This window comes from Sycon ciliatum, chromosome 5 (assembly GCF_964019385.1).
Source record: "Sycon ciliatum chromosome 5, ocSycCili1.1, whole genome shotgun sequence".
Taxonomy (NCBI): Eukaryota; Metazoa; Porifera; class Calcarea; order Leucosolenida; family Sycettidae; genus Sycon; species Sycon ciliatum.
The window spans coordinates 13,089,928-13,104,667 of NC_088647.1; the positions used below are offsets into that span (position 1 = coordinate 13,089,928).

General features: G+C 49.5%; 1 protein-coding gene across 3 annotated transcripts in view; it reads right to left on the reverse strand.

The window, feature by feature from the left end:
- Window positions 1-1,728: 1,728 nt before the first annotated feature.
- Window positions 1,729-14,740, reverse strand: part of LOC135817676 (uncharacterized) — a 90,612-nt gene continuing 77,600 nt past the window's right edge. Inside the window, exons 8-14 of one of the 3 annotated variants that reach the window (XM_065330906.1) lie at window positions 8,367-8,474; window positions 7,773-7,955; window positions 6,826-7,071; window positions 6,331-6,438; window positions 4,960-5,172; window positions 3,691-3,795; window positions 1,729-2,328 (exon numbers count right to left, since the gene is read on the reverse strand). In XM_065330906.1, coding sequence (XP_065186978.1) covers window positions 2,032-2,328; window positions 3,691-3,795; window positions 4,960-5,172; window positions 6,331-6,438; window positions 6,826-7,071; window positions 7,773-7,955; window positions 8,367-8,474 — 1,260 coding nt within the window. In that variant the 3' untranslated portion in view covers window positions 1,729-2,031. The remainder of the gene's footprint in view (window positions 2,329-3,690; window positions 3,796-4,959; window positions 5,173-6,330; window positions 6,439-6,825; window positions 7,072-7,772; window positions 7,956-8,366; window positions 8,475-14,740) is intronic. The other 2 variants (XM_065330905.1, XM_065330903.1) reach the window with 2 other exon arrangements.

The window sequence follows — 14,740 nt, forward strand, 5'->3', positions numbered from 1 at the left end:
CGGTGTGCCGTTCCGACTTTGGTCGAGCGGACCGCAGTGCCCAGACCCAGTTGCCGAACGCAGCATCAGCGCAACAGAATCGGACCGCACCAGCCGTATCGTCGCTCCGAACGGGTGCAGCATCACCAGCCGTACAGTCCGCCCAGACACCAGAGTCCTATGAAACCTTCGGGGTGCAGGCAGAGAAGACCGCCTTCACGCTTCCTCTGAGGCAGGTAACATTGGACAGCCGACACACATTGTCGCTAAGAGTGGACTCTGCCAGCAGGGTTTCGATTATCCCTAAGTCGGCGCTCCCATCGGGGTACGTCTTGTCACCGCCGCCATGCCCACTTCAGCCCGTGGGAACGCAACGCATAACAGCCGTGGGAGTTTTTGATGGTAACCTGAGCTATCAGGGCCGCGAAATCACTGAGACTATCTTTGTAGTCGATGACACACAGTGCACGGTGCCCGCGCTATTAGGAGAACAGGCCTCCATCCAGTTAGGTCTTCTGGCAATGTCGACTTCAGCCACTGATGTTCCAGCTGGTGCTCAGCGCCCAACATCACTACCTCCTCATGCCTGGCACACCGTCGCTATTGACGTGTTGTATTACCAGCAGAGCGTTTTCCTAACCCTTCTGGATTTATACAGCCGATATCCTGCAGTGGTACGTTTGCCAGCCGAGAAGACAAGTGACCTCATCGGGGCACTGGACCAAATATTCACTCTGTTTGGCATGCCACGACACCTAATAGCCGACAACCGTTCACCGTTCTGCAGCGACGAATTCCGCAAACAGCTCGAGTCATGGGGAATCAGTCACGAGTGCACTGTCCCCAACACGCCGCAGCAGCATCCACTTGAGCGTCTCCACCGGACATTGAAGCAACACATGCGACAATCTGGCGAGACACGAACAGAAGACGCACTTCGTTTGGCACTTCGAGCAGTTCGGTCAGCCGTCAACACGACTACCGGCAAACGTCCGGGTGATCTACTGCTGCGAGGAGGTTATCACACCCCGCCCGTACAGCTTCGGCCAGGCGATAATGTGGCTACAGACGACGATGATGACGAGGTACACGAGGAACTGCACGAATGCGGTGCTCAGCCATCTGCCATCGTTACCGCAAACCCTAGTACGGTTCAACCAGCTTCTAGTCGTCCGCAGCGTAAGACTCAAACGCCAAGTCGCTATCGGTAGACCGCTGGTCTTTTTTTCTGAAAAGGGGGGAAATGTGGTAGTCCCACTGAACTATGGCTGATAGTTGCATGACTCTGGTTGTAATGTATGTTTTGTCTCTGTCAGTGATGCGCTTTCAGTAATCTGCTGATACTAGTAATAGTGTTGTAGTACGTTATTTTGTGTACGTCGTGTGTACGTCATGTTGGTGCATGCGCGTGTTGCTGTGGTATGAAAAGCTGTCTTCGTCTTGAGTTCATCGTGTCTTCGTCTTGAGTTCGTCATGTATAGTTGTGGTTCCGTCGTCTTGTCACAAATATAGTCTTCTAAATGTAGTTATCGTCGTCCCTTTGTATAAGTGTGGAGATGGCACGGAACTGGGAGCAGGAAGAGAAAGCGAGTTACAACAGTGGTGGCAGCGGTGGCCACTCGTGCAAGTCGCTACCAGATGATGATATACAACAGCGGTGACTACTAGTGCAAGTCGCTATCTAATGATGACTCCTAGTGCAAGTCGCTAACTAATGATGACTACTCTGCGGCAAGTCGCTATCATCTATGATTAAGTCTACAAGGTGTTGATGAAGGAACTACAGTTGTAGTCACAGGCTAAGTCAGTGCTGCTGTGTACCGTGATTTATGTCCTGCTGAATGAATAAAACCCTCCACCGTATCGCTGCTGCCGTGTTCTGGTATTTAATTGAAGTACTGTATTGCAATTGGTCAATGTGGATAGTGCTGTCAAGATAGAAGAGCACGACTTGTGGACTTGTGGAGATTCAAGGAATTGGAACTTTTAAGTGCTTTGTTTAATACATTACACTAGATTGTTAACATAGTTTTCCTTGCATAAAATTTAATTTTAATCTTGGAGCATAATGGCACAACGGGGTGGGAATGCACAGCAACATTGGTGGCAGGTACAACATTGGTGGCAGCGGTGGTAGAAATTTGTAAACGTCAACTTCTGGATTCGTCCTGCGTGGCCTTCGCTCCCAGTTTCCGATGTCATCTCCAGTCGTCCTATCGTCACAGTTTTGTCCCTCTTGAAGAAGTTCGTCCGTCGTCCTCGTCCTTCATCATTCGTCTCTCCCGTCTCTTGGCAGTCGTCGTCACTGATGGTCCCGGACACGACGTAAAACTGTGCCCAGAAGAAAACCTGAAAAAGAAAAGAAAAAAGAAGGATGGATGGAAGGTGAAGAGAAGAAGAAGAGGCTGCAGAAGTGAGGATGTCGACGCTGAGCAGCGCTCCTGGAGATGGTGGACGACATGGCAGACGGCGTGAGGAGTTTCGTTGGTGAGAGGGTACGTGTGTTGTTGTGAACGTGATGAGAATGTGAGTTGTGTATTTTCTGTTCTCCCAACATTTTGTTCTTTATTATTTGCTCTCCTCGAGGGTAAAGAGGCGCCCGCACAGCGCGTGTGTTCTGTTTGTTTTTTGATTTGCTCTTCTATGAGGATAACTAGAGGCCCCCACAGAGCCAGTGGATTCTGTTCTTTTTGTTATTCTTATGATTTGTGCTCTCACATTTTAGAATTTTTGCGTGATCGTGAGGTGGTGTGTTGAGTAAAGCATTAGTTAGAGTTTTGAGGTTATCAGTTCCCACACGTGTGACAGCGATCGTGGCTGGTGTTCTGGGTGGGCGGACAGAGTTTTTGTAATCTGCAGTGCAGGCAGAGGTATTTTATTTCTGGGTGTGACTGGTGTGGTATGATTGAGTGATTTGTGTGATCTTTTCCTCTTTTTACTCTGTTTTATTATTAGAATCGAGGACGATTCTACTCTTGGGAGGGAGTTATGTTGTAGTACGTTATTTTGTGTACGTCGTGTGTACGTCATGTTGGTGCATGCGCGTGTTGCTGTGGTATGAAAAGCTGTCTTCGTCTTGAGTTCGTCATGTATAGTTGTGGTTCCGTCGTCTTGTCACAAATATAGTCTTCTAAATGTAGTTATCGTCGTCCCTTTGTATAAGTGTGGAGATGGCACGGAACTGGGAGCAGGAAGAGAAAGCGAGTTACAACAATAGTATGCTAGAAGCATCCTAGACCTACCTGCACTGTGTTCCTTCTGTACGCATTCGCCACATACTTGGCATGCCCTATCCCTAGCGCTGGGTAGTACCATGCAGTCTACCAGCGACGTAGGTCGCACGTGATACTTGTTGTAGTGATTCACTGATTGTACATATTGACGGATCCTGGCGCAAGGTCGAGGAGATCAAGAGAGAGAGCCCGAGAATGGCGGCCAGATCCTGAGTGTCCTAATTTATTATCCCGAACCGTTTTCCTTGTATTTATTCTTATTGCATGTATTGATTAATCCCATTGTTGGATTGAACCGTGTTGGCTGGTGTGAACTGAGTGACGAGTTGACTGAAACACCGTGTAATCTTTTTTTTTGCTGTGTTGCTATCGACGGTGGCAGCGGCATCGCTGTTGATAGTTTTAAACTACTGCATCTGATCATTCCCATGTACAGTGAGATACAGACTGCTGTGTAAAGTTACTGCTAAAGCCTTACCTTGGTTCCCTGTGGGTTAGAGCATGAGCCACACACCAGTTCCGAGGGATCGTGCTCAGCTGCCGCTAGTTGATCTGCACACTGCGCCTCGCCACCAAAGTATGGCTGGATGACAAGCAAGATCAGTGGAGAAATATTAGCAGAAGATCATGGAAACAGTGCGCTAGAGTGCGGCCACAATACGGCCATGTACGGACCATGCGCTAACGAAAGATACTTTTAACGCAATCCATGACTACAGACTATGAGCAGACTATGAGCAGACTATGAGCAGACTATGAGCAGATTTGTAAAATCTACCTTACAGATAAGTTAGATACTGTATAGCAGGAAATTTTCGGACGGAATTTATTTTCGTACGATTTCGTACACGGCCTCTTTTGTACTAAAATTAATTCCGTACTAAAATTTGTTCATGTGAAATTATGTACACTCTACATGGGTACTGCTTGCGAACACGTGCATTCAGCATGCAGCACTGTACGAAAATAAAATCCGTTTGAAAGGTCGAAATTCGGCCCTGTCCGAAAATATTTCCGTCCGAAAATTTCCTGCCATACAGTAATAGTCATTGGTTGAGTGTGCTAAACAAAGAAAAAAGTAGATCTCATGCTCTCTTGGTCTCTGTCTGTCTGTCTGTCTGTCTGTCTGTCTGTCTGTCTGTCTGTCTGTCTGTCTGTCTGTCTGTCCATATCCATCTATCTTCAAGTATCCATCCATCCATCTATCTACCCACCCAACTATGCATCCATCTATCTCTATCTTTATCTCTATCTTTATCTCTACTTTTCTCTCCCTCTCCCTCTCCCTCTCCCTCTCCCTCTCCCTCTCCCTCTCCCTCTCCTTCTCCCTCTCCCTCTCCCTCTCCCTCTCCCTCTCTCTCTCTCTCTCTCTCTCTCTCTCTCTCTCTCTCTCTCTCTCTCTCTCTCTCTCTCTCTCTCTCTCTCTCTCTCTCTCTCTCTCTCTCTCTCTCTGTCTTTCTTTCTCTGTCTCCCTTTTTCATTGTCTGTGTATTTTTCATTCCGTCTATGGTTGATAGCTGAGCCACTCAGCAGGAACAAGACTGGAGTCCAAAGATAACTCTCTTTCTCTCTTTACAACAGCATGCCTATCCTTTTGACCCGGAGCTCTGTCGTTTGATTTTTAAAAATACTCAACAACAAATACATCTACAGATTCAATGTTGACTAGTTTACACGCCATGTCATTACAATAGGCCCTATCTAGTCTATTCAATTGGTATGCTGAATACATTGCAGTTGTACGTACCCATTCACATTTGTGGCAGAGGTAGTACGCATAGTGCTTCATGGCGTATCTCTCCGGCTGCTGGTAGTACTCGCTGCATGGATTGACTATGGCCTCGCAGTTCAACTGCCGATCGTGTTCCAATCGCAACATTGATTTCTGCTTCACTGTTTCGTACAGACGCCTCATAGGCCGTAGAACTGACTCCAGCGATGGATGCTTCATGAAGCTATCCTGGAGTATGATAGATAAGCAGCATCCAAAGCACAGTATGTAGACGACATAATTTTAGTGCATGTCATAACGCTGCATTTTCAAACACAAACGTTCACTATGTTCATACATACGTGATAACTGTACCGATTTGTTCACAGGGCTACCAAGTGATGACAATCCATAGGACTACCAGGTGATGTCAATCCATAGGGCTACCAGGTGATGACAATCCATAGGGCTACCAAGTGATGACAATCCATAGGGCTACCAAGTGATGACAATCCATAGGACTACCAAGTAATGACAATCCATAGGGCTACCAAGATGACTGTATCCATAGGGCTATCGAGTGAGGACTATCTACAGGGCTACCACTGTATCAAGTTTCCGGGGTGTTTGCCGCACCTACCAGCGCTACGGCACTACTGGCATATAATGCAAGTATGGTATCATTCAACTACTTTTCATGTACTGAAATCCATCATTGCACTAGCCTGATGTTTCTACATGTTGCCAGTTCCGAGTGAAGGACAAACTAGGCAACTTTTGCTAGACCTTCGGCTGTACTTCTCAACTTCTTTTTAACCACTGGTCTGCTAACCGTTGTGAACATATCAATACCCATTAAGTTAGGCTGCAAAAAACTCAAAGTCGGACATGCGGCTTATACACCGAATGTCAAAAAATACGAATTCTGGACGGGGCCCGGTGCGGCTAACACCCCCCCCCCCCCCCCCCCCCCCCGTAAGTCATGACAAACACTATTGAAGGGAAAGTAAGGCCTAAAATTAAAATTTCAGCACACGTAGTTTTCTTAGGGCTGGGTCCAATGGTGTCAGTTCGAGAAAGCTGTCCCTCACTTTGTCCCATTCCCAACTTATTTATGCACCACCAAATTGGGAAGAGTGCGCACTGCAAAAAAGGAATTTGGATGGAATTTCCCTGAACCATGATTTCCTTCTTTAGAAGCACGGATGAAAGTAATACTCTTGAAACTGGCAGTCTTCTGGGTGCTCAATCAAGCAAATGGTACTGGCCAGAGAAGGCTGCGATTTAACCCTTAGTGCAAACCATGGCATGGCTGCAGAATTAGATACTCTGGATGTACACATGATGTACTCTTGCTACTGTGTGATCTCTAACAAAGAGGTTCTGGCTAAAGATGATGGAGCATACCTCACAATCAGTGCACTTGAGAAACTGGAAAGTGATCCTGGGGCCACTCCAGCGTGTCGCTAGCTGAGTGTCGCAGCAATGCTTGTGATAGATGTGTCCACAGGAAAGCTACAGCAGTGAAAACACCACACAGAGCCAACACTTATAGTGTCTCTGAACCGGAGAAGCTGGTGTACCAACATACATTCTCCAACAAAGCATCACCAACAAGTTGCTGACCAATACTGAAACAGACTTGGAATTCATCAGGATATCTGTGGCCCGAGAAGTACTGCATTTGACAATGCCACCAAAACTCAAAAGGGGGTGGGTTATCAACCTTTTTTCTTTCATAATGCAGTTGCGTGATATCCACACAATTCTTAGTGCCACCAAAACTCAGTCCGTGATATGTGATCACACAAAGCTGTAAGTACATATTTATCTCAAATGGTACACCTAGTTAGCTCAGCAAAGGGCAGAATATTCCTACTATGTGGCAGTCATTGAACTAACCTGTATAGCTGGAGCTTCTCCTAGCGTATCCGTGTAGCAAATAGTACATGTATCGTCAGCAGTGTACGGAACTGATGACGTCTCTTCACTGCTGCTGCCACTGCTACTGCTGACGGTGCTGGATGATGCCTGCTTGTCCTTGCGACACTGGCTTTTCAGGCATGGCAGACAGTTCTCTTCTCCAGCAAAACCACCACACCAGTCTCCACAAGGAAGACGCTTAGCACATGCGTGCAGGGACCATTGCTGTAAAGAAAAAAAACAATTGTGTCAAAGTAAATACAGTCCTTGGGGAAATCAGGGTAAACTACTACTCTGCCAGCGAGTTAACATATCATCTCCTTAAGATGGCATAATGGAAACAGCGGAACGGCTACCTTGGAACTAGCTCAGTGTTGATTACTTCAGTACATTTAATGTTAAACGTCACATGACCTGCAGGGGTGTCGAAACCGGTGCGACAGGCACACCAATAATTACATCTTGGGTTTTTGAAACAATGGAATATGGGCTAAGTTTGGGCCCAATTTCCCTAAACATTTTCCCATGGGAGGACCCCTGGCCCCTCCACCCATTCATGCCCGCACCAATGTCGAATACCTTCCGACGCCCCTGACCTGTATTTGATTCCTCGGAACTCCAGAGAGTTTCCAAGTTTAACCAGACCTCTTCCAACATATTTTAATGAGCGGTTGGCTTATCCGATATCAAATGAATAAAAACTGAACAAGCCATAAATAGAAAGCCATTCTCTTGCTTATGCATTATGAAGGGAAATCACCAGGACAGTGTGGTTTCTCTTCTGTCTGCCAGCACACAGTATATGCTGTACTTACTTAACCCCAACACACTCACCTCACACACAGTATATGCTCTACTTACTTAACCCCAACACACTCACCTCACACACAGTATATGCTGTACTTACTTAACCCCAACACACTCACCTCACACACGGTGCTATCGCAGACACTGGTCACTGCAAAGGGAGACCGGGTTCCCGAACTCCTGCAGAACCGACATGGCTCTGTCCAGGAAAACCCACTGTGCGGATTGGTGACTGCACTGGTGTCCACTAAACTCTGTCTGCGTTCCAGTCGCTCCTGTACTTTCTGCTCTATAAACTGATTCTAGAACAGACATATCAATACAAAACAAGTAGCGTTATGAATCTCTCCAACATCACTGGAACTATTAACAATTTATCATAATCATCAACCTCACAGGGATTAACTCAATAGGCTGTATTCCGGAGCGTTCACGCAAGTAAACAAGTGATTGGTGCATGTCAGGGAAACTCTCATTGCTGCTCAGATCCAATGGAGAGCACCATGCATACTAGAACATACATTTCAATATTGCATCATAACAATTATGATATCATCTTGTCCAGTTCAGGCTCTGAGTGCATGACTGCAGTGGATATCAGTCTTTTTCTGGAATATACATTAGTCTGACCCCCCCGGTGCGGTGCCAGGTTTTCTGCTATATTTCTCAGCTTGGCCAAGTGAAGCTTTGTGAGTTGCACAACATCAACTTACTTCGCAATCAGGGCATTTGAATTCCTTGTAGCTGATCCTGGGGTGTGCCCGTAGTTTAGCGTGCTTGTCTTGACAGCAATGCATGTGGTAGATGTGCCCACACCTCAGCTAACCAGGCAAAACAACACAAACATACACAAACACACACACACACACACACACACAAACACACACACACACACACACACACACACACAGAATAATCCAAAGCACTAAGTAGTTAGTGAAGCCAGATCAGATGTCAGATATGTGACGAGTTGTAATTATTCCACTCCGGATTGTGATTGTTTGCGTCTTTTCGAGCATTCATATTTGCGCGTCTTTTATCCCTTTTATTTGTGGGTGCAGCCGAACGGTTTTGGCGTGGTTCTTTTCCTTTTGACTGGAGAGTCCAGTTGCTGTGTTTCCTGTCACCACATTGTGACAATGTCGTAGTAATAAATTATATTCTAATACAGTCTTCTATGGTCGTGGGTCGATCGTCTTCGGACGAATATTCTTACATATCACACATGGTCCTTCGAGCCGTCGAGTCGTTTTGCCGCTGGTTGTAGTCGCGGACATCAATCAGTTTATAATTCGCGACAATGACAGACCCCAATGCCAGCGCTGGTCCTGTCAGCGAGGTCGCTTCGCTGAGTCGTCTGAAGCGGAAACGCGGTGGCCACCGAGCGTCCGCAACAAAGACGAACACCCTGGCATTATCAACCCTTGGAAAAATGAAATCTGAGTCATCGACACTGGCAGGGTCTGAACCCATCGTGGAACTTCAGCAATTTGTGGATACGCTGAAGGCGAAAGTTTCCATAATTGCGACACTGGACGAGCAGATTCTGGATTTGGTGGAGGAGTCTGAGATAGAGACAGAAGTGGACACAGCAGATTCGTTCTTGGCGGACATAAAGCTCGTGATCCGACAAGTGGATTATTTCTTGCAGCAGAAATCTGGTGTGGTTGTAGCCCCCAGCCCTTCTCAGCTCAGTGTCTCAGATCAGGTTCAGAGTAATACGAGTACACCACTGATCAGCACTCCGGGACAATTGTGTACAACCAGGCTCCCGAAACTGGAGTTGCCGCAATTTAGTGGTGACATTATGCAGTGGCCCACTTTCTGGGATTCCTTCTCGGCCGCAGTACACAGTCAGTCCGGCTTGGCTAAGGTGGAGAAATTCAACTATCTCCGCTCGTTGGTGCGTGGCGAGGCTGCCGAGTCGATAGGCGGGCTGGCACTGACATCCGCCAATTATGAGGAGGCAGTGGATATCTTGACAACGCGCTTCGGCAACACCAAGAGGATCGTGAGGAAGCACATGGAGCTGCTCCTACACGTTGATCCGGTACGTACAACCGATCTCCGCCGCCTGCGTCGTTTATACGATACTTTTGAGTCGAACATCCGCAGTCTCCGGTCTCTGGGCGTGAAGTCAGAGGCATACGGAGCCTTGCTCGCACCAGTGCTGATGAGCCGACTGCCTGACGAGCTCCGCCTGATTATTAGCCGTGAAGTCGAGGAGGAGAACTGGGAGTTAGACATTCTGTTGCACCATATCCATGGTGAGCTCCGCGCTCGTGAGCGTGTGCAGCTGGAGAAATTCCCGAACAAGGGTCCGGAGGAGAAAGCAGTGTCGGCATCGTTCACACATGGCAGTCCATCGTAGAGTACAGCCACTGCTTCGGCCTTGTTTACTGCAGCAACACCAGGACGGTGTGCATACTGCAATCAGGATCACACCATGAACAACTGTCACGTCATCACAGATACCGGCAGGCGGAAAGAGCTACTAAAGAGTAAGGGTCGATGCTTTAATTGCGCTAAGCCAAACCATTTATCACGTGCATGCAGTTCGAAGGCACGGTGTACATTCTGTGAGGGCAAGCACCACTCCAGCATCTGCGACTCACAGAGGGATACGAGCGGTGCCAGACAGAACCATGAGAGGCATGATGTTGCGCTCTTCTGTGGAGATAGTACGCAGGTTGTCTTGCTGCAAACTGCTAAGGCCACTATCTGTCGACCGGACAAGCCCAAGCAGTGCATCACTGCCCGTGTGATCCTTGACAGTGGCAGTCAACGGTCATTTGTTCGAGAAGACATCTGCACCCAATTGAAACTGCAGTCCAAGTGCCAAGAGACAGTGGTAGTACAACCATTTGGGTCCACAGGTGGAAGCCCCCAAGTTCGTGCCGTGGTGATGGTCTGCCTGAAGCTCAGAGATGGCCAACTCACAGTCCCAATGCTCTCCGTGCCACACATCAGCCCACCAGTCCAAACACAGTACCCTAGCAAGGCTGCTGCAGCATTTCCTCAGTTCAAAGGACTTGAACTTGCCGACGACTGTGCAGGTGATGCCACAGTTGACATCCTGATTGGCGCGGACTTCTACTGGCAAGTAGTGTCTGGCAAGGTTGTCCGTGGTGATGCCGGGCCTGTTGCGCTCAGCACTAGACTGGGATGGGTGCTCTCAGGGCCCATGCCAATGTCAGTACTACCATCACCAGCAGCTGTGAATCTCATGCATCTTCATGTGTTAACCTGTACTACACCGAGTAACACGCCCCAGCTCACGTCGACCTTAGAGAAGTTCTGGACGTTGGAGTCGATCGGCATTCTTCCCAAGGAACTGTCCGTGTACGAGCAGTTTGAGCAGCGCATACGGTTTGCCAACACCCGCTATGTGGTCGATTTGCCGTGGAAAGAGTGCCATGCAGCTCTACCTGACAACCATCGGCTAAGTGAGCGTCGGCTGCGGTCACTGCTCGAGCGCCTCAAGAAAGAGCCATTGGTATGTACAGCGTACCAAGCAGTCTTTGCCGAGCAGCTGACTTTAGGCATCATCGAGCCTGTTGCACAGTCTGACCCTAACGCCATGGGAAAGGCTCATTATCTGCCACATCATCCCGTCGTTAGGAACGACAAGAAGACCACAAAGGTCCGGGTGGTATTCGACGCATCGGCGAAGACTTGTCAGGGGCCAAGCCTGAATGAGTGTTTGTACTCAGGTCCAGCAATGACCGAAAACATTCTGGACATTATCATCAGATTCCGGCACCATCGGGTGGCAGTAGTTGGTGATATTGAGAAGGCATTTCTCATGGTCGAGCTTGCTGAGTCCGACCGCAACGCCGTCCGGTTTCTGTGGGTGGACGACCCGTTCAGCGAATCACCACAAGTGTTGACGTACCGCTTCACGAGAGTGGTTTTCGGTCTGACATGCAGTCCCTTCTTGCTGAACGCTACGCTCCGCCATCATATCAACCTGTACACCGATGATCCCGACTTCGTAGCCTCGTTCCTTGAGAACACCTACGTTGATGATCTGATCAACGGAGCTGATGATGATGATACGGCCTATCTGCTGTACAGCAAGATGAAGAGTCGCCTGGCAGTCGGTGGATTCAATGCAAGAAAGTTCCAGTCAAACTCAACGGCTCTCATCGCGCGTATTGATGAAAATGAACGGTCGCTACAATCGCTAACACCACCAGCAGTCGAGCAAGCAGCTGAACCTGTGTCAACAGATGACCAGTCCTACGCTAAGTCTTCACTGGGAGCTGAAGAAGCTGGGTTGTTGGATAAGGTACTTGGAATTCCCTGGGACCGTCAGCAAGATGAGCTAGTAATCAACATCAGCCAAGTTTTCCAGGAAGTAGCTGATAAGCCGCTGACCAAGAGACAAGTTATTGCATTGGCGTCACAAGTCTTCGACCCTGTCGGCTTCCTCTCACCCCTCGTTCTTCCCCTGAAGAAATTCTTCCAACAGATATACCGCATCAAGATTGCCTGGGATGAGCAGCTAACTCCATCATTGCAGGAACTGTGGTCGTCTTTACTTCAAGAGCTTCAGTCGTGCCAACCAATACGAATCCCTCGATGTTACTTTGCTGCTGTCCAGGGTGATATTCACGCCGTGGAGCTGCACGGCTTCTGTGATGCATCCGCCGATGCTTATGCTGCTGTTGTCTATCTGGCTATCCACACCGAGTCTGGGACCCATGTCCAGTTTGTCACTTCGAAGAGCAGAGTGGCTCCACTTGCATCGCAGACTATTCCTCGGCTTGAGCTGCTGTCTGCGCTCGTCCTCGCCCGTCTGATTGTTCGTGTTCGCAAGGCACTGGCACGTTACGTCTCTGTCAGTCGAATCGCATGCTGGACAGATTCCATGATCGCTCTACACTGGATCCGTGGGGACACGCGAGAGTGGAAGACCTTTGTACAGAACAGAGTGGTGGAAGTGCGATCCCTTGTACCCAGCTCAGCGTGGTCGCACTGCCCAGGAACGCTGAACCCAGCCGATCTACCCTCGCGGGGAGTCCAGCCATCCAGCTTCGATGCGAAGCTGTGGCTCAATGGTCCTCCTTGGCTGGCTGAAAAGGAGCTGGTAGCAACTGAGAGTCGGGACGATGATGTGGTGATACAAGAAGCCCATCAGGAGTTGAAGCGGCAGCCAACAACAGCCACACTTGCGACCACCACAGCCAGTCACCCCTCAATCCATCAAATCATTGACATCGAACGCTTCAGCACATTCAGTCGACTGGTCCGAGTGACAGCGTATGTCCGGAAGTTCGTCACCATCTTGCAGCTGCGTCGAACCAACACAGCATGCCAGCCTGTCATCTCTGCAGTTTATCTGAAGGAGGCAGAGGCACTGTGGATTCGTGCTTGCCAAGCACAGTTAGTTGCTGATTCCAACTTTGAGAAGTTGTCACACGAGTTTGGTATCTTCGTCGACGATCAAGGTATTCGAAGATGCGGGGGGAGATTGCGCAATGCCGCCCTCACCACAGCGCAGAAACATCCAGCACTTTTGCCACGCGACCATCCAATCACGGCCATGATCGTGAGACGCTGTCATGCTGCCATCCTGCACAGCGGTGTCAACGAGACACTCACGGAGCTCCGGTCTACCTACTGGATTGTCAGAGGCCGCCAGTTTGTGCGCACCATCGTACGTGGCTGTCAGCACTGCAAGAGGGTGAACACGAAGCCGTACGCTGCATCAACCAGTGCCCAGCTGCCTTCTGAGCGCGTAAGTGGCGAGGAGGCATTCCGGAACGTGGGTGTTGACTTTGCTGGCCCTCTGTATGTCAATGAAGGCGGCAGCAAAGTCAAGGCATATGTAGCTCTGTTCACCTGCGCTGTGAGTCGTGCTGTCCACCTGGAGCTGGTCAGTGACCTGACAACGGAAGCCTTCATGCGATGCTTTCGGCGATTTGTGGCACGTCGTGGTTTCCCGTGTTTTGTCATCAGTGACCACGGCAAGACGTTCGAGGCAGCAGCGCGTGAGCTGTGCAGTATCGCCCAATCTGCTGAATGTCAGCAGTTCTCCGCTGAACACCACATTCAGTGGCAGTTCAATGTGGAGAAGGCCCCTTGGTGGGGAGGCTTCTTCGAGCGACTTGTGCAAAGCGTCAAGCGTTGCCTCCGCAAAGTGTTGGGCAATGCATATGTGTCTGGTGAGGAGCTGGTGACGGTGCTGGCAGAGGTCGAATGTACCCTTAACTCCCGTCCATTCTTCCGTAGAGAGGAAGGTCAATGGCCTGGAGTTAAGGGTACATTCGACCTCTGCCAGCACCGTGCGCAATGCCGCCCTCACCACAGCGCAGAAACATCCAGCACTTTTGCCACGCGACCATCCAATCACGGCCATGATCGTGAGACGCTGTCATGCTGCCGTCCTGCACAGCGGTGTCAACGAGACACTCACGGAGCTCCGGTCTACCTACTGGATTGTCAGAGGCCGCCAGTTTGTGCGCACCATCGTACGTGGCTGTCAGCACTGCAAGAGGGTGAACACGAAGCCGTACGCTGCATCAACCAGTGCCCAGCTGCCTTCTGAGCGCGTAAGTGGCGAGGAGGCATTCCGGAACGTGGGTGTTGACTTTGCTGGCCCTCTGTATGTCAATGAAGGCGGCAGCAAAGTCAAGGCATATGTAGCTCTGTTCACCTGCGCTGTGAGTCGTGCTGTCCACCTGGAGCTGGTCAGTGACCTGACAACGGAAGCCTTCATGCGATGCTTTCGGCGATTTGTGGCACGTCGTGGTTTCCCGTGTTTTGTCATCAGTGACCACGGCAAGACGTTCGAGGCAGCAGCGCGTGAGCTGTGCAGTATCGCCCAATCTGCTGAATGTCAGCAGTTCTCCGCTGAACACCACATTCAGTGGCAGTTCAATGTGGAGAAGGCCCCTTGGTGGGGAGGCTTCTTCGAGCGACTTGTGCAAAGCGTCAAGCGTTGCCTCCGCAAAGTGTTGGGCAATGCATATGTGTCTGGTGAGGAGCTGGTGACGGTGCTGGCAGAGGTCGAATGTACCCTTAACTCCAGGCCATTGACCTTCCTCTCTACGGAAGAATGGACGGAGCCGTTGACGCCATC